The sequence below is a fragment of the Vollenhovia emeryi genome, unplaced genomic scaffold (genome assembly GCF_000949405.1).
Source record: "Vollenhovia emeryi isolate VEMERY1.0 unplaced genomic scaffold, V.emery_V1.0 DF939147.1, whole genome shotgun sequence".
Classification (NCBI taxonomy): domain Eukaryota; kingdom Metazoa; phylum Arthropoda; class Insecta; order Hymenoptera; family Formicidae; genus Vollenhovia; species Vollenhovia emeryi.
In genome coordinates this window covers 1-20,211 of record NW_011967219.1, presented here as the reverse complement: position 1 = coordinate 20,211, position 20,211 = coordinate 1, and the positions used below count along the sequence as shown (strand labels likewise).

At 35.6% G+C, this 20,211-nt stretch overlaps 2 protein-coding genes across 6 annotated transcripts; one reads left to right on the top strand and one right to left on the bottom strand.

Annotated features, from left to right (window-relative positions):
• The first annotated feature begins 6,568 nt into the window (after positions 1-6,568).
• LOC105565988 lies at positions 6,569-13,264 on the top strand. 5 transcript variants are annotated; one of them, XM_012019627.1, is made up of 7 exons: positions 6,569-6,808; positions 8,437-9,027; positions 10,337-10,641; positions 10,788-11,087; positions 11,488-11,683; positions 11,786-12,139; positions 12,519-13,264. In XM_012019627.1, the coding sequence occupies exons 2-7, from the start codon at positions 8,668-8,670 to the stop codon at positions 12,717-12,719; spliced, it is 1,716 nt and encodes a 571-aa protein (XP_011875017.1). In that variant the 5' UTR covers positions 6,569-6,808; positions 8,437-8,667; the 3' UTR covers positions 12,720-13,264. The 5 variants fall into 5 exon arrangements, with proteins under 5 accessions (XP_011875017.1, XP_011875015.1, XP_011875014.1 ...); XM_012019625.1 differs by having other exon boundaries at positions 6,569-6,851; XM_012019624.1 differs by having other exon boundaries at positions 6,569-6,989; positions 8,442-9,027.
• A 64-nt stretch (positions 13,265-13,328) lies between these two features.
• Positions 13,329-20,137, bottom strand: LOC105566136 (armadillo repeat-containing protein 3). The gene is given in 15 exon segments (XM_012019907.1): positions 13,329-13,734; positions 13,737-14,163; positions 14,257-14,371; positions 14,452-14,570; positions 14,683-14,847; positions 14,999-15,237; positions 15,662-15,841; positions 15,957-16,120; positions 16,198-16,360; positions 16,856-17,059; positions 17,372-17,693; positions 18,178-18,437; positions 18,588-18,968; positions 19,053-19,215; positions 19,591-20,137. Coding segments are annotated over 13 exon segments (2,580 nt in total). The 5' UTR covers positions 18,609-18,968; positions 19,053-19,215; positions 19,591-20,137; the 3' UTR covers positions 13,329-13,533.
• Between the last annotated feature and the right edge of the window lie 74 nt (positions 20,138-20,211).

Below are 20,211 nucleotides of genomic sequence, written 5' to 3'. Positions count from 1 at the left end.
TAGCATTTTTTTAATGTTTGTTATAACTGTAAAATCTTTCTTAGTGGAATAATATATTTTATTGCACAGTTTTGTAAGGTATTTTATAATAAATTTAATAATTCAATTAAGTGTAATTTTCGCTAGTTGCACACCTTACAGAAATCTAATAAAATAAATTTCTTAATTATTCCATTGGAAAAAATTAAACTATTACTAAAAACATTATAGAAAGATTATTTCTCATTTCATGGATTCTCTTAAAATTTTTATTTATTTTTACTCTTTAAAAATTTTATAACTGTATTATTTAAAAAACAACTTATATTCCCTCTTAAAAATAACTTAACTCTCCCTTAAAATAAAAACATAATAATATAATTTATAATAATAGTATATATACATAATATACTATTTTACTATTTCATGTATTATAATACTATTTATAATTTATTATATCATAAAAATAGATATTTTCGGTATTGCGTCTACAATACCGAATGCAACCTAAAATACTAAACGAGAGAGAAAATATTAGATTATCTTACACTCTTATCTATGAAAATCTGTGGAACTGCTATTACAAAATATCATAAAACATTACAAAATATCATAAAATAAACAATAGGAAAAAGTACAACGTTGTTGCCTTTTATCCTCCCCCCCTCTATTTCGTTGATATTTATAATAACTCAAAGAATTTTACAAAAAATTGTATCAAAGATTGATTTAATAGTTTATCATATCGATTAATTTGTTAGTTTATCATATCGATTAAAGTTGAGTGTTTATAGAAAATAGAAATTATAAGCAGAGTGACGCGTGGTCCCAATTTTGAAGCGGTCGTCGAAGTCGACTTGTAGTCAGCAGGTACCGGATTCGATCGCGACCCTCATTCCATATATATCTCGACTCATAAGATGCTATTTTGAAGAGTTAAAAAGTTTCGATGAAAGAGTACGAGATTATTGTATACCATTTTGGTAACAATGAAAAAATACATTTAATTAAATTAAATTAATAGCGACTTTCTCTCTCTTTATCTTTCTACAATCTATTAACATATAAAAAATTACACCTTTCAAAACTGTGCAATAAAATTATATTATTCAACGAAAAAAAATTTTACAGTCGTAAGAAACATTTAAAAATGCTAAACTAATTTAACTCAGGTTAAAATGTTACTATATAACTTTTAAATTTGTAATTACGAAACGCTTATTACAAAAAGGAGGAGAGAGAAAAAGAAATTTACTCCGGGAATTAATATTGTTTAATTTTAATTATTTACGTATCTTTCTATTGCAGCTTATTGACAGTCGTACCGCATCAAAGCCAAAATTCTTCAAGCGATGCAAGTTGAAAAAATATTTTATTTCGGTGTATGTTAACAGAAAGATTCATATTACTTCTTCCTGCTGTCTTTTTATAGATATCCCATACAGCACGCATGTCTAAAAGACATCTTTAAGATAATTTTAAGCCATCGTTTAGATAGACATGTGTGCTGTATGGGATTTCAATATAACTGCATGGATAAAAAAAAAGTCTTAAATTACAGACTTTAACTGTTCAAAACCATTCATGCGTTGAAATTTCCGTCGGTTGGCCGTAATTTTTTGTTATTTATCATCTTCATATGTGCTTCACAGTCATTAAACGGTTAACTAACCAATGTAATTGTCATAAGTTAAAATGTAATCTTGACAATTCTCAAAATAATCATGTAAATCATTTAAATTTTACAGGTTTGAATGTCCCCCCCCCCTTTCTCTCTCTCTCTCTCTCTCTACTCCTATCCCCCGTAACTTTCCTTTTTCTTCTCTCATTTTTTTTTCTTTCTAAGTATGCGTTCGTTACTTTTTCGAAACATAATCGATTATAATCGGTACAAGACGATAGAGGAGATGCGGTTTATCACAAAAGTTCCACTCAGAACCAAACTTTTACACCGGCCATTTGTCGTCCCGAAGAAAAACAAAAAATATAAATTATGAATGAATTTTTCTTCCATTTTTTTTAATAAGCAAGTTTGTTTTCTACGAATATCAATTAGTAGACATTATCGGATTCATGCTGAACGAATTGTTGATGTTAACTAGTTTTCAATGTTACTACCGAATATCGTTACAGATAAATAAACATAGAAGACATACTTCTGTTTCTCTCTTACGTGTATCTATAGTAAATTCTACCATAGCTTCTGCACGGAGACATTTTATCACGTTTTTATACTTAAGGTCTCGAATACTCACGTAAGCCCCGTTATTAATACCGCGTTAGAAAAAATTCTATAATGACAACACTAATTAGTCATCATGCGATGCTCTGAACACGTATTAAGGCTCCTGTTTCCTCACAGTAACCATATCAAATTATGACGTCAAAGAGACATGGATTCTTTTCTTAGAACATACATCGAAATAATTTTATCGTACATACCTGTATGCAGTGCCGGTTTTAGCAACATTGGCGCCCTGAGCAAGATTATCGTGGCGCCCATTCAAATTCAAGGACTCGAAATTCTTGAGAAAGAAAAGACAAGGTAATAATATCGAATGACGAACTTCATTTTGTGTTTATATTTTAGAGAATCTCTCTCACTCTCAAACTATTATAGATGAAACCAGGCAGCGACACCCCTACAGATTTGGCGCTCTGGGTGATCGCCCAACCGCGCCTCACCCTAACGCCGGCCACTGCCTATGTGTATCCCTTTATTGATAAACTACATATACTATTAATGAAATATATCAAAAGTTTCTTCGTTTATATTATTTTTCAGTAGTAAATTTAATATGTGCCCGATGTTCTCATATTCTAAAATAACTTGTCACATTATTTACATTATTTTCTTCTCTGTGACTGCATTGATAAACAAAGAAATCTGAAATTATTTGATTAACCGTTAAAAATACTTTATGCGTTATTAGAGCGTATACTTAAGTGCAGGGTACTAAAAAGATTTTTCTGTTTTTCTTTTCCCAGATAAGTTTTGTTTGTATATCCCCGTATTTGTCTACACCTCCCCCAGTGAGAAATGATTCGTCGATCGATGTCGAAACGATGTCGATTCGACATCGTTTTAACATCGATCGACGAATCATTTCTCACTGGGCCCTTACAGGAATGTAACAACTGGGAACGAAAAAGGCACTGAACAATTACTAGAGTTCAGTAATTGAATTATTAGAAATTATTGATGTACAGTAATTTTCTAATAATTATTTCGCTTACATTTCTTTTTCCAGAGTCCTTATAGAAATTGAGGCGAAATAATAACTAGAAAATTACTGTACATCAGTAATTTCTAATAGTTCAATTAATGAACTCTAATAATTATTGTTCAGTGCCTTTCTTGTTCCCAGTTGTTACATTTCTGTACAGGAGGTATAGCCATATACGAACGATTTAGTTAAAACTTAGGTTTCTAAAATGCAGAATAAATTGTGTTTTATAACAAAGAGGCCATTTGAAATTTTTATAGAAGTAATTGTGGCGGTGGGGAAAATATAGATGATAACGACGATTACATGCAATTACGTTCGTTACTGCCGCACGCCTATTAGATGACTGCCGGTTAGTCATGGGATTTCCAAGTCAATATTATCTGGTATTATTTGAACATATCGCGATGTCTGCAGTGTAATTAATTATCATTTGTTTGATCGTTTGCTTACTGAAAAAATTACAGCTTGGCCGAATGTTCAATTATGCAAATGTTGTTTAATCGAACGTTGGTCTGTCTGCACAAATGTTGTTACTAGTATCCGCTGTATTGATTAACGGCGCGGTGTATAAATGCGACACTTCGATAGCTGTAACAATCAACAATAGCAACGTAACAGTCACGTTTGGCTCACGAGAGTAGCATTAGAGTTCTGAGAAGCTTTTACTTTATCGTCTTAATTTATCCTGCGGTAAGCCGCGACTTAAGTTTTAAGTGCAGACGCCTGCGTGTGATGTCATGCCTGAATTATTTAATTTCTCAGTACAATGCACACAGAAGACAGACAGCCGTGCATGTTCCAGGAAAGCTTCTTGCATTGTGGACTTTTATCGGCCATTATGATGTCCCTGAATACCGAAGAAGAAAGAAAGAAAAGATTTCACATCTGGTGAACTACATACTTTTGCCGTATTTAACGATGGAAATGAAGTCATGAATGCGTGTCAAATTTCCGAATGTTCAGAAATTCCTTTCAGTGAAATATCTTTAGAATCTACTCCACTGCTTCTTTAAAGTAACGAAAAATGTTTTATGCTACACACGACTTAGGAATCGCTTTTGAAAAAAGAACTTTGAAAGTGTATGTAAATAAAAAAAAATTTTCTGCTGTTATTATCATTTTCGCGCTGTGTGTTTCTAAAGAAATTTTCACAAAGTTAACTTTAGATTTAATCGAGATATTTAACACTTAAAATGAAGAAAAAGAAGAAGAAAGGAAAAGCTACTCCCATAGTTGAGGATCATAAAAAATAATGTATACTTATTGTTGTAATGTTGCTCATTTAGATACATAATTGTTTTTGTTCTGATAGCCTTAACACGGACAGATAATCTATATAATATGTATATCTACCTGGGAAAAAAATGGAAAGAAATCTCATAATACATATTTGTCTCAATCATATAATATCTAATCACATCTCATGAAAAATATAAAAAGGAGAAGTGCCAATGTGAGCCACAAAATTTTATAAAACGCCAAACGAATAGTCCCAACTTACAAAATGACATAGATCTCCTGGGTGATTTATATAATTTAATCATCCAAGACCTAAACAAAGTTTAATTTGACCACAGTTCATTTTATTTATTTTCTTATTTATTTATTTTATTAGTATTACTATTGTTTTTAATTATTTTCTTATTTATTGCTTCATTTCTATTTTAACTTCTTACTTGACCTTACTTACACACCAACTTGACATACCCTTTCTATTCCCGTTCTAATTTTTGACTAAATAGCAACAATTTCTACAACTAATTTTATCATTTTAATTTTACAATTTTAAAGTTTTCACCTATATTTTATTATTTAATTTTAACTTCCTGACATTGGTTCTACTCTTGACATAAATTAAACTCTGTTCGTCGTGTTGTCTCGTACGGATGTGACTCCTAGATGTCCACCTTAATTTTTGGCTTATTGTATCTTTTTTATATCTTTTTAGTACTTTAAATTTTGCGCCTTGTTTGTTATTTGGTAAAGTTGAAACATAACTAATTTCACCCTGTCATGTTTACCACACTTTATTGTAAGGTTTCTCCTTGCTTGATACTGCTGTGTCACAGTCGTTTTAACATCGTTGCTACCCCAGTGAGAAATGATTCATCGATCGATGTCGAAATGTCCTAAAAGAACGTAGATCTCAATAGATAATAACATTGAACAGTCAATAAAAGTGTCAGATCTCTGAATACCTGATAATTTTAGAATTGGATATAATTAGATATTACATGATTGAGAAATATATAATGAGATGTTTCCGTTTTTTCCCGGGTCATTAAGTTCAAAGAATATTATTGCGAGCCTCCATAGTATAACTCGGAGTTGCACCGTACATTTTCATGTTTATGATTAACTCATGCACAGTAAGCGTAAATAGAGACCCGCGGACGTGGTAAGTGCGAAGTTCTTAATTGTGGACGTCATTGCGTTTATTCCTCACCTTGCGGTCACACGGTACGTCTTGCACATTTACTTACAGTCTCCCTTGTACTATTTTCACCTTTCGTTAATCTCCAAGCTTTATTATTACATTTCTATAATGCAATAGAACTTTATGATACACATCTTCCTTCATAAATTCTTGGAAGAACTAGGGTCAAATTTAAATAAAACCCATGTCTCTATCGTGAATACCATTATTAGGTACACGCCTTAGTTCTCTGTCAACGCACATACAGGATGTTCCAGAATAAAAAGTCAATATTCTAGGAGGTGATAGTATCAGTCATTTTAAGCAAAAATATTTATGTGAATATATCCCATTCCCCACTGTTTCCGAGATAGAGCTACTCGAATGTCTTGTGCACTTCTTTTCTGTACACTTCACCCTACAACCTCATAAACATCCGCGGGAATTTACTCTTATACGTCTGTCGACTATTGTGCTGATAACATTATAGAAATGTTCAAAATGCCTCGCATATTCACAAAAGTTGAATATGCAGATATGCTGTATGTTCACGGTTTCTGTAATGGTAGCTACTGCTGCTGTTGAAGAATACCGTCGACGCTTTCCTACACGCAGAATTCCGAATTGTAAAGTGTTTTCCAAGGTTTTCAATACATTGCGCGAAAGTGGGATGCTTCCCTGTGTTCATGTTTCATGTAAACGAGGATGTCAACAAAATTTGCTCTATCTCGGAAACAATGGCGAATGGGACATATATTCAGATAAACATTTTCGCTTAAAATGACCGATACTATCACCTCCCAGAATATTGAACTTTCTTCCTGGAACACCCTGTACGTACGAGTTCATTCAAGTCTAACAGGGGACTAAAACATATATCTACAACGTAATATCGTGCCGACAAGAGATGACGGCGTCGTGGTGATAAACGCGTACGTGCTTCATTCTGTTCTTCAGTATGCTTGTGTCGATCGTAGGCGACGGATGCGCATTGTCGTGCACGCGTTTCTCTGAACTCCGCGAGTGCTCCGGAAATATTAATAACGATAACGGACATCGAAACATATTGTCGGACGACGATCTTATCTCACGAGAAATGAATTATTTATTATTAATTCTGAAAAGTGAATTCTAACGCGTTCTACGTTACTCATCAAACTCTACAAAAACTAAAGTTCGTAAAGTGCGTGTTTGAAATAAGAAGTATTGAATTAGTGGGCCGAAGTGTAATTTAAATTGATAAAATAATATGTTAATTATAATGTGTTAATTATAATAATGTGTTAATTATAATATAATAAAAGTTTCAGTAGTTGTGTTAGAAAGTCAGATCGTGACGCGAGGATTACCGAAATTAAAATGAAGTATGTGTCTTTCAAAATATTAATAAAATATCGATAAATAACACTTAATGTACTCATCGATGAGATTTTAAAGCTTTAAAACGACACGGAATTTATTAAAAAATTATAATTAATTAACAAATGTATGTGAATTAACGAAATCTTTACTATATCATTGAAATTGCAATAGCTAAATGAGAAAGTTACGAACTTTAAGTAAAAATTCATTCAACAGGGATAAATTTAACATATTGGTCGTAAACTGATTGTAAAATAAATTTTTACTTCTCTCATGTCACACTCATGCCCATTTATACGGATACGAAATCAATTTTAACCTTGGTTTGACTTACTTTTCATCTTTCTATAATTCTTAAAACTAGAGAAAGATAAAAGGTAAGTAGAACCAAAACTAATGTTGCAAAGTTTTATCCGCATTGGTAGAAATGGACATTATTCAACAAAATTAATGTATCATGCAGATATAAAGTTTTAACTGATAAAAAGCAATCCGATTGAATTAGATTCTGTCAGGTGGAAGTAAAAATTACTATCTTATCTCTATTTGATCTCAAATATATCAAAATCTCAATCAAACGTAAGTTTCATCGTCAACATTTATCGAATTATCTCTGTAGAAAGTGATACATCCAAGAGCTTTTTTTTCAACTAAATAGAGGTTTCCTCTTGACTGTTCTATTTTGATTTTGAAATTAAACACAATCTGCTCCATGTATCCCTTGTCTTACTGCGAGAGTGCGGAAAAATGACGGGGCTTGGAGACAAAAGAGAGAGAAAGAGAAAGAGTGAGGATAGTAGAGGTCCTCTTGTAGTTCTCTGCCTTTAGGGGGGAAAAAAACTCGCCGGACAGGTTTTAAAGCGGGACAGGACCGGTGTGGGATACTTAACGTTTCCGTACATCGTAAATCTTCAAAAATGTACAATTAGTTGAACCGAGTCTATTCCACGAATGCGGAAAGCTTCTCACGGATTTCTTTCGGTGTTCGACATTTTTTCTCACGGGTATGCCGATCGATTCGCACAGAATCCACCCCTTTTTCACGTCGTGTTCCGTGCATAAGCGCCCTCGAGCACCAAAGAAAAGATAAAAGGCATATCTGCAGTCCCTATTATCTTCTATCTGAGTCTAATTGGCTGAAATACGTTTAGCATCCTCGATGCGATGATCAAAGTGTTTATCGGTGCAAACGCGACATATCACATCAATAACAAGAAAAGATCATCTCGTCGATTGACCACAATAAAACTCTGATTATTAGAATGTTGTTTAGTCAAACTAGGCGCATACGCTGTCTTCGAAACTGTAGACACGCGATACTTTTTAAGACGCATATATAAATGAAGATAAATGTGAACCAGACAAGCGTATCTGAATTTAAATACATAAACGTAAGATGTAGTCTTAAATTGGTATAGTCCTCAATAAAAGAAAACAAATTCTCTATAGAGTAGAAGCGTTGATGAACTAGAGAGCAAGAGAATTCACGACGACACGTATCTCTTATACGAGGAGGATGGTTTCCTGAACGTATCGTAAAATCGCTGCGAGATGAATTGCACTCTCCACACGTCGTTCGGTCAAGTCAGGAAGATGCATACGAATATATAAATATCGTATTCGCGTCGAACTTATACGAAGCGCAGTAATTCTCCAGCCGAGAATCGTTCGATTTTTGCGATGACGTCCATGCTGTCCGGGGAAGAGAGCAACGCGGCGAAGATGAAACAAAAATTGATGGGGGACGCGCCCGCGAAGGAGGAGACGAGGTCTTTCCTCAACTTCTCGCGGGAGAATCTGAGCATCTCGCAATCCGACCTCGAGCAAGGGTTCAACCGATCGCGACTCGTACGACCGAGCAAGACCACGATCCTGAGCGTGGCCGCCCTTATGGCCCTTATTCTCTGCCTCAGCCTTCAGAGCTGGAAGCTGCTGTCGAACACGCATGAAATCGAGCAACTGAGAAGAGACGTCGATATCCTGAAACATCGGTTTCTGGAGCAGGACCTTATGGACGAGTTGAAAGCCTTCGAGGAACAAGTAGGTCCCTAATAATTGATCTTTTAAACTGATTGTGAAGTAGGGAGGCATTTAGAGAATAATTTCCGTTCGAGACAACATTTGCTGGCTGATCTTGAAGAAACTTTAAGCATACGAACAAAGGGGAAAGCGTATAACAGGTTTACTGATGGTCATTTTTTTCTTAACTGTAAAATTGTAAAACAGAAAGGAGTGGAAATCGAGGCTGTGGTCCCAGTGAAAACACATTGAGATTTAATTAGTAGAGGAAAGTCCCCTATTATGAAACAGATTCCTGATATGAGACAGCGGGGTTTCTACTAAATTAATAGGCATCGTCTGTTGATTCCATGAATTTATTGCCCTTGGAGTGAGATCTGTTCAGTGGAAAAATTCATTGTTAGATTGTGTAATGGCCGCGAAAAAAGATTATGATTGAGTTTGGATATTGAAAACCTGCTATCTCATATTAGAAGTCTATCTCATAATAGGGGACTTGCCTCTACTGGAATTAAACTCTCAATCTATAATCATTTTGTATATCTAATTTACGACTGTCATTAGGATAATCTTATCTGTGATTGAAATCGTGATTAGTATCTTTTCAATATAAAAAGAAATCTGTTGAGTTTCCCAATTATTTTCTTTGTAATTACTTTGTAATAACTTAATCCAAGTAGCACAATATATTGGCGCAATATTGGGAAATAATATAAAGCTATTTAGCCTATTTAGCAATATTGGTTTAAAATTGTATCAATATTAGACCAATATTCTTATTACATTGCTAAATATTGGCCAATGCACTTCCAATATAAATTTAATATTTTATAATTATTATTGTGCAATATTTACATTTATTTCAAGGCCAATATTGGCTTTATGTTGGACAATATCGGTCAATGCACTGTGCTACTAAAAAATATTCGATTCTACTTTTCGCAACAGATGATAAAAGTCTAGTTGCTTTATCAGACGCTTTGACGTATACAAATACGTAGTTAAGCTGTTAAAGATATAGGAAAATTTGCGGCTAAATTTGCTTCAGCGAATAACAGAATTTCTATCTTTACTGGAATTCCCCATTACACAAAGCATTGTTCGTGCTGCTTTTAGACGCAGCAATTACTTTAATAGTCGTCAAAAAGGAAATCATACCACAATTGCCTATTACTGATGCATTTCCTCGTATCGTTCGTCACTAATGGACAATACCGATTTAACTACGCGATCATAATTGCATCGCTTGACGGAAGATTTTTGTTATACACACACCGCACCGCGCGTATATCGTGAAACACTTTATGTACGAATGCACAACGCGTTGCAGCTGTACGCCGAAGAGTCTACCGAGGATAATGATCCAGGCGAGACGGACATTGATAACGCCGATTACGACTCCAATTATGATGACGATGGTTCCGCATCGCACGACTACGCCGGCGACTACCACACTCCGTTGACTTACGGCGCCAGGTCGTCGGATTTCCACGGCATCACGTCCACGTCGATACCGGTACCCACGTCCTCGGATCCCGGCACCAACGAGGACATGGTCGAGCTGCTGGCAACCTTGCGCAAGGTCGAAGCGAAGCACGAGCAGGACTTCGAGAGGAACCTACGAGAGAATCACAAGTGAGACGTTGGCAGTATATAATAGTATTTTTTAATCAAACAGATTAATAAAGCGAAGAACTAGAAGTGCATATCTGTCTGATAATTTTCCGATCTAAGAATTCCTGCCAATGTTAACCGCGTTGAATTGCGTTTGTTGTTTGTAGAAGTATCGAGCGCGATCGTCTCAAGGGAGGTCACAAGAGGCAATCGAGTCACGAGGAGAAGATGAGCGACGCGAACAGCACCAGACACAAATCCGATGTCGTCAGGGAGGTTGCGAGCTCGGGACACGCCAAAGAGAGCGTCAAATCGAAGCGATCCGTGAATGATGGCTTGACTGACGACCCGGTGAGAGATACAACGAGCGGCAAGCGATATAATACGGGAAGGGTCGTTGTCTCTAGAGCGAATTCTTATGCAAGTGTCGAGAGCGACGTGAATGACAATCCTGAAACGGATTTACAGTGAGTATTTGCATGAGCAGATAAAACAACCAAATGCTGGCTGCGTGAGGAAATTTTACACACACGGAATAGAATTTGACAAATTCCTCAGCGAGATTCTTTCGACCTTAATAAGCTGACTGACTTTAATAAGCTGAATTCTTAGAAGTGTATGACAATCGCGTCAAGATTAAATTAGACCAATTGAACCTTGAAGAAATAAAGAGAGATGTGAAACTGGAGATTTTCGGACAAAGGTCGTTCAACATTTCTTATGGAAAATACCGAGAATCTTTTGGTCAGCATCACGTAAACTATAAAATCGCGAAGTTACAGTCAATTTCGTCCAAGGCTAATTATACGGGGTACTTAATTTCTGTAATAATTTCTTCCATGTTAAATCGATTGTTTTCTAAAATAGACATCCACCGAAAAAGTATCACGCTCACGCATTGGAGACTATTCCCTTGGCGCGCCGTCACCAATTATACGAGGAGACCACTCAGCCTCCTAGCAGATACGAGAGCGAAAGCACGGAAATTGTAGACGACAGAAGGATCGGCTGGCGAAGCCGCGACCTTTCGGAAAACAGGACTGTGGTTCGCCGGCCCGTTCAGGTGGGTAGTAGTTGCCAGGGAGTTGCACGATAGATAAGACACAAGTATCAAATTTTTGCACGGTGGCCGAGTGAACAACACAGAGCGTTGTGATTGAATTAGAATGACGAAAAGGCTGCGAGGAAATTTCCACGGAGATTGACTAGAAGGCATTTGCGTGCACCACGGCAGGTTTATGCGATCCACTACGGGGCGGACAGCACCCTCTTCTCGACGCAGGACGAGCACACCGGTAACGGCAGGGCGCGCCACTACAACGGAGTCTTCAGGGCATGGCGGCCGAGCGACTGGGTCGCTGATCTCGGCATGAGTAGACACTTTACTCTCAGCGACGGCAAGGTCACCGTGCACGAACCGGGGTTGTATCAGGTGTACGCGCAGATCCACTATCTGGACGAGCACGACGAGAACGGCTTCCACATGCTGGTGAACGGCAAGCCTATACTGCAATGCATGGTAAGGGTACAAATGGAACGCTGAGGAAGGCATTTGTTAGCACGGTAAAAATTGGAATACATGTCATCTCACAAGTAATGCGATTTTTTAGAGATATTTTTGAAACAAAATAACAAATTGGACATTTGGATTTTAATCCAAAATACATTTTCCATTATTACTTACAACTTCTGTCCATCTTAATCTTATATTCCCAATTCTCTGGCAATACCAATTTTTTGGTTTTTAATGAAAGAATAAATCAACTTCTTTTTTTGTAGTACATTATTTATGAGATGACCTAATGCTGTGCACTTAACAAGATGTCATTGAACGATGAAATGCATTCAATCAATTGAAATGTAAAAAATTGTACGGAAATAACAAAGATAATTTTCAGATATACAGCCCGGGCATGGGACACAAGAGCCGCTCGTGTTACTCATCGCAAGTGACCCTTCTTCAGGCAGGCGATCATCTGGTCCTGAAAGACATTGGATCGGCGAGATATACTCTTTTCCAGCATGATAAAAGTTTCTTCGGCTTAGTGAAAGTCGGTGAATTCAGACAGCAGCAGAAACATCCACCGACACACCAGTAATTGTAAACGCTGTGCAATTATCAGCGCTAAAAAGTGATATGCAATTTGTAGTCATTGATTTCCTCCCCGGTGAAAAATGCTCGTTGATTGATGTCAAAATGATGCCAAATTGGTACGAATACATTGGTTCATTTTGCCAGTAATGCGATTTTTTAAAGATATTTACCGAATTGACGTCGAAATCGTCAAATCGACATCAATCGTCAATCAACAAATTATTTCTCGCTGGGCTATCCTTAAAAGTTATCTGTAAATTCGTATTATTTGTACGTGTAATGTAATATACTTTCCACTTGCAGGTTATATTATTTCTTGCAATTAGTAATTCGGTTTCACAGGCCACACGATATTTACCGTAGAATTTTTATATTTTACCATTTTGTTAATTGTACTTCGTACCCTACATAATTTTTATTTACACAGAATTGCTACGAATATTCGTTCATAAAGAATTATATACGTGTAAACACTGTAAACAGTTGCTCTATATACGTATAACATATTTATATATAAGAAAAATAAAGTATATTCTCTTAGTTTATACATATGTACGTATAAAGTGAAACTTTTGTATATTATACCTATCAGTTCCAAGATCTTCCTTCCCACTTTCTTATTAAAATATTCACTGATACGATTATAATATTTATTAAAATTAAAATATTGTGATAAAACAAACTACTTTTAAATAGCGCAATAGCATATTTTGTTATAAAATATATATTTGTAGATTTATTGAAATTAAAATGTCATTTTATTAAGGTATTACTATAATAGTAAACCAATTTTCAATAGCAACACGTTTCATTATAAGTTAATTTTTAACGCAATATAACTTTGAGTCAGGACTTCCAATCGGGATCAAGGCTCCCGGTATATTCATCAAATCAACGATGAAATTCGGTTTCATAAGTTTGATTGGATAGGTTGTCGATCGACGATCTCTTAGAGATATTTTTTCATTTGAGTCTTCGATCTGCAAGACGCATTGGATACCCAGCGATAAATGACTCATCGATCGATGTCGAAACGATGTCGATTCGACGAATCATTTCTCAGCGAGTACTTTATTAAAAGTACATTATTAAAAGGATGTAATTTGAACGCAAATTCTATTACTTGAGGTATCGCTATCTCAATCCACGAGATACCGTGCTCCCCGCGTACGAGAGCTGCTGGAAGGCATATCCTGTCGGCTATCGCTTTAAAGAGCAAGGCTCGCTCGAGATAAGAGCCTACGCGCAATTGTCCGAGCGGAATCACGCTCGTTTCCAAGCATTCTTTGATCCGCTTCAAATGAGCTTCAAGCTGCCGGTCGATGCATTCAGTCTTCGTCGAATCGACGCCGGACATTTGACGCGCCACGAATCGAGCTAACATCTTTGCGCGCAAGGAAATATATTGGATACTCGTCGAGCAAACATCTGTATCTCTCTCTTTTGGCCTGTGTATCATGTATAAATTTGCTTGTATACATGCTAAATAAAATATTTAAGTATTATAATTTAAAGTGAGTTTTTGGAATTTTTCTACTAACACGTCTTTTGATTCCGTTGCTGAAAGTATATGTCTGAAGTGTTCCACGTATTTGACAAAGTGTGGATCGCACTGCAACTGACCGAATTTTGATTCGAACCAAGCATTTACATCTCCTGCAAGGACATCTTTTTTGAAGTGACTCCTTTTTTGCAGCCCTTCTACTTTATTCGTATAAAACTTAAAATTTTACTACCTTCGAAAATTGCTTCGTTTGGTAAAGCGCTTGACTTTGGTAATCGCACACAGTTTATCACGTAAATCGGCTTTAAGGGACAAAACTTAAAGCGAAAGACATCATCCAATACGGGAAATCTAGACCAGATAGTTTTGGAAACATAATATAAATGGTAGTGAAATAATTTCAATTTAATTAGGTTGATCATATCACCATTTTTATTATTGCAGTAGTAAAAAATGTACGTACGGGCATACGTTGGTGCTTGAGACGTAAAATCCATCCTGAGTAAGATCGTGTAGAGACAAACGTCCTGTAAGGGCGAATTTGACCGGTAAATGCGATTTAAGAAGAGTCTCAATGCAAGTGTCCCATAAAGGAATCTCTCGTGAAAATGAACGATTATTCAACATGCTGCAGAATATGATTACATGATCACTACGAGAACTCAATATAGTATTATAATTCCAATCGATATACTTCGGAGTTAACATTATTTCTCATGAAAGAAAGATCTTTCCCTTCTAAATATCATAAAATTGCGAAGAGAAGGCGTCGAACTTACTGTGAGAGATACTTATGTTCTACGAAGGCCTTCGCTACAGTTAAATCTGCAGAAATTGCTTGTACGGTCTGTAGCGCAGCGTTTCTTACTGATGCTGAATTCGCGTCAGTAATGAGAGCGAACATTCTTTGGGGTCCATTTGCTTGGAGAAAATAATATCTTCCGCTCTGTTCTAAGCATAGTGCCGAAAGTAGATTGCAGCAAGCAATTTTTAATTCGTCGATAAACGGATAAGTTGACTAAAAGATCAATACTTTTTAATACTGTGTTGATTTTAAAATTCAACATTCTTCTATAAACACCTTGAATGCTATGATCGATGCTGTGACAATGACATTCGTGTAATTGCAACTAATTGGATTTAAAAGTTATATAATGTACATATATGTACGTGTTACATATTTACCTTAAAATTCACGTTTCTTATATCAGGTATAATATCCAATATTTTTTTCGAAATTGTAAAAAATACAAAAAACTTTTACAGAGTTCTGAAACTTTATAATAATTTTTTTCACCAGATTTGTCCAAAATATAATCCTTTATAGTTAGGGTTTTAAAGAGTATAGGTAAGCCAAAATCAGCGCGGCATTCAATGTGTTGAGTTAAAAAGTACCATGAGAAAATGTGATAATAATATGATAAACAATATTTATTTTTTACCTCTAAAAGAATGCAAATTGTATCAATAGTGTCACAATTAATCACGACATCTCTGAGACTTAAATGACGTGCTATGGCAAGCAGAGCTTCAAGAGCAACGATACAAATTTCTACAGGAACTTGTCCTACCGAGGATTTTAACAATTGCCACAGATAGTCCTTAAAGAACAAAGTCATTATTATTTATACATTTATTAAATGTAACGCACGTGTTACCTAAGTAATCAAAACTTTACGATATTTTCTAGACATTTTATATAAAATATCTCCATTCTACACTCTATTTAGAAGTTACTCTAAATAAATATTTAAAGAACACGATTTTGCGAAATAGAATTACTGGCCCATGAATGCTTGAAAAGGCACTGCAATTTCTAATATCGCTCATCAGTAATCGTTTGATCGCGAAAGTCGCGGCATGTCTTGCGGACCACTGCAAGTTCTCTTGTTTCAAAAAGCCTGAAACCATTATTTTCTTTAACTTCCTTCTTTGCGTGCAAAGATCTTTATCTGCATTATTTATTTATTAATGTAACCTAAAATAGTTTTAACACACTCTGCGCTCGCGAGTTCTCTTGCAGCAGGAATAAAAAGTGCCATTTCCCCAATTCCGTAACAAGTAACTTTAACAATGTCAGAGTGCACTGATTCTTGTAAAGCGTCTATCAAATACTTGACAATCTTGTAGAAATGTAATTCCTATTAAGATAATAATTACAAATTGAGCGATTTTAAATTTAGCACAATATAGTTCAATGTAATAACTTATTATTCCTAGTAGCACGGTACATTGGCTAAACATTGGTTAAATATTGGTCCAATGTTGATTATAATAGAAATGAATTGGTCAATATTGTCCAATGTAAAGCCAATATTGGTCATGAAATAAATGTAAATATTGCACGATAATAATTATATAATATTAGACTTATATTGGAAGTGCATTGGCTAACATTTAACAATGTAATAAGAATATTAGTCTAATATTGATACAATATTAGACCGATATTGCTAAATAGGCATATTGGCTAAATAAGAGAAGGCGTCCATCTTACAATATTAAACCAATGTTGGGAATACTGGATTGACATTATTTTCCAATATTGTGCCAATATGTTATACCACTAGCAATAATAATTTTAAGAACAATGCATTGCCTTTCGTACACATATTTTACATTACACACAAAATTACTTTTCTTCCTTTGGAGGTGTTTGCAATATGTACAACGATTTCAAGCGCTTTTGCTGAAACCGTCGAATTTTCTGCGTGCTCTATGTAATGTAATATTTGCGGAATGCTTCCGCTGTCAATAAATTCATCCACGACAGCTGAATTCTCAGCAGCAAGAGATAATATTTCTAGAGCTTTAATGTGTAAATTATTCCACTCGTCATTCTGAATCATAATTAAGCTAAATAAACTTAAAATAACTTATCAACAAAGAATATAATTCTTCCGTATAAAATGTATGTTACTTTTAAAAAATCTAATAGCGTTCTAACTCCGTTTGCTTCGTGAAATGAAGATTGTATATTCTCATCTTTGTTTCTGCCGATCACATCGGCGATTATGTCTAGCGCGAGATGTTGAATTTCTGGATAGGGTGACTCGAAGTGTCGATACAACAAAGGAAAACTAAATTTCTAAAGACAATGGAAATTGTGTGAATTTAGGCGTCTCAAACTTTTCACGCGGCATCACACATACCTCGCTTCTCGAAATTTCAAGTGCAGCTCTGGGATCCTGCATTAAATTATACAGAATCTCGAGATTATACCTCTTTACGTCCGGGTCCAACGATTGTGATCCTTCTAGAAGAAAGTTCACGTTCGAACAATAGTTTGCCAGAAGAGCATTCCCGTACGGATCTTCGGATAACTTCGCGAGTATCGCAGAAAGATATTCTTGCATGAAGATATCTTTCTCGCTCATTACCAGCTTTGCAAAATATTCTATACGATCGGATTCGATCAGATAACTCGTTGTGTCTGGCACTGTTATCATTTCTGCCAATAATTTTCCAGCAAATCTATATAACAAGCATATGTATAAACTAAGCATATGCATAAATTTATAAAAAAAAACCAACAGAAATTAAAACTATCACATTATAATTGATTAAAGTTAGGTAACCTCAACCCTTTCTAAAGTGATATTTTTAATTTATCTTTTTTTATATATGTATAAAGTCGACTGTCCCTGGTTTTGTCTTTATGCATACTTTAATCGTGTGGAAGAATCTTGCAATTTTATATAGCCAATTTCAAATTTAATTAGAATTGAAACTTTTAAATACCAATATCTTTTTTATTAGACTTCTGAACTGAGTGTTTTAAGTATGAAAATGTGTTGCTATGCGGTCTGCACCTTATCTTGGTATTATTTTGTGCATAAAAGCTAATAAAAGATTTATAAGTACGAAAACTATATTTGACTGTGTCGGTAAAAGAGTTGGCTGAAGGATCCTCTTAAGCTTTTATAATTTTACATTAGTATTAATTTCCTACACAAACCTTCGAATAAATATATCGTCCTGCTCGATAATAGGAAGAACATTATTTACAACACCGAGATGAAGAAGTATCTTCGCATTGTCTTTCGATTTACCAGCGTACTTCGACAGAGCCTCTACAGCTGCTAATAAAGTAGACTTCTCTTCAGATTGTAACAGCAATACCGCCGTTTCCGCATCCTTGACTTCAGAAATAGCTGAACGGAATGGATTGTATTTAAACAGCTGCGTTTCTCTTTGACTTTGTTCACCGTTCTTCTCCTTGCGCCAAATGTTAAAAAATTTTGTGATTAATACGATCTTTTTTATGCCGCAGCTTTTGTTTGTATAATAAAATGATTACACAATTACATTATTTCGCTCTTTGAATCCGAAACGATAAAAAAATTAATCAGATAAAATTAATCTTACCTTCGAGTCGCGCGGCTGCATATTATGGCATTTAATTATGATTATACAATTCTGCTGACAGTCACTAATTAAACTCTATCCAATGTAATAAAATATTTATGCAATTTTCGTTTTCTTGCCGTCAAAAGCGATTCTCGAAATACCTACGTCTGTACGTGAATTTCGGCAGAGAGAAACCTGCGAGCGGACACGCTGGCATTTTACTTGATATTGTTTCGGGAGACTGTTTTGCGCGCCCTTACGCCCATTTTTACTTTTAAAACTATTCCGCTACACCAATTTTCAAGCACTGCCGATAAAGTCTCCACTTGGTGCGTGTCCGTGCTGTACGCCCATTTTTCAAGCGGGTAATGGAGTTCTCAATTTTGGTTGTGTTCCGTGCTGCATGCATGAAATGTTGGTAACATGAAAGAGTTATACCAGAGAGAAACCTGAGAGCGGCCACTCCGGCGTTTTACTTGTTACCATTTCGCTAAGCAGTTTCCAGCGCTTTACGCCCACTTTTATTTTTGAAACTACTCCGCTACGCCCATTTTCAAGCACTGTCGATAAAGTCTCCAGGTAATACTGAAGAAGAGTCTCTCATTCTCCGTTTTTCATGAAAATTCATAGGATCGTATATTTTTTCCTGTAAAACACGAATTTGCAAGTTAAAATTGTCGCTCGGCACTACTAATGCCCATTCTACACCTAGGGATGATCCTACTTGTGGCTCATCCGATACCCCTTCTATACCTAAAGCTAATCCTACTTGCAGCTTATCCGAGGGAGTAGTATAAAGTGTAAAAGGTTTACACTTTGGTTGGTTTCCAATCGTACCAAAGTACAACTACAGTGTACCCTTTTACACTTTATACTACTCCCTCGGATAAGCTGCAAGTGGGATTAGCTTTAGATATAGAAGGGGTATCGGATGTGGTAAAAGTAGGATCATCCCTAGGTGTAGAATGGGCATAAGAGAGTTATAAATTGTTAAAATCTGACAGTTGTGAGGTTAGGATACCTGTCGTACCGACACCAACAAACACTATACGCGAACAGCGTATAAGGACCGGCCAAAAGAGAGCGTCAGGAGGAGACGATACCATGCAAGAATCTGAAAAAAAAACACACGAAGAACAAATCAGTCGTACATAAATTATATATCGTACAAAATTAATCACTAATCAACAGGTTTATAAAATTAAAGTTATATTTCTTCAGTTTTTTAGTTTTGACCTTGAAAATGACCTTATCGCAAATTTTTCTTGTCATATACGTAATCAGCGTTCAAAAATACGAAAAAATAGTGTCGCTTCAAAAAGATCGGAGGGTTCACCTATTCGGATTTAACTACTGTAACCAGTAATTATCCGATAAAACCAGTACCACTGTATAAATGTGTAACAAAAATCGTACTGTAAATGCGCAAACGAAAATCTAGCGCATAAAAGATTATTTTAGACCAACTTAAAATTTCATACAATAGAAAAGTTAATCTAAAAAGGCCCTCCGCCGACCCCGCCAAATTCTTCTCGGCGGTCCTCTTTTGTTTGCGATAAAATTAAGCTTTTACACTTTTCTAACTTGATGACGTAAAAAGATCGCAAGTCCCGAAAATTAAAAATATTGCAGTTCGGACACG

Coding starts and splice junctions, on each gene's coding strand:
- LOC105565988 (XM_012019627.1), top strand. CDS start 8,668: ATGACGTCCATGCTGTCCGGGGAAGAGAGCAACGCGGCGAAGATGAAA. Junction 9,028..10,336: donor TGAAAGCCTTCGAGGAACAA/GTAGGTCCCTAA, acceptor AACGCGTTGCAG/CTGTACGCCGAAGAGTCTAC. Junction 12,140..12,518: donor AGCCTATACTGCAATGCATG/GTAAGGGTACAA, acceptor GATAATTTTCAG/ATATACAGCCCGGGCATGGG.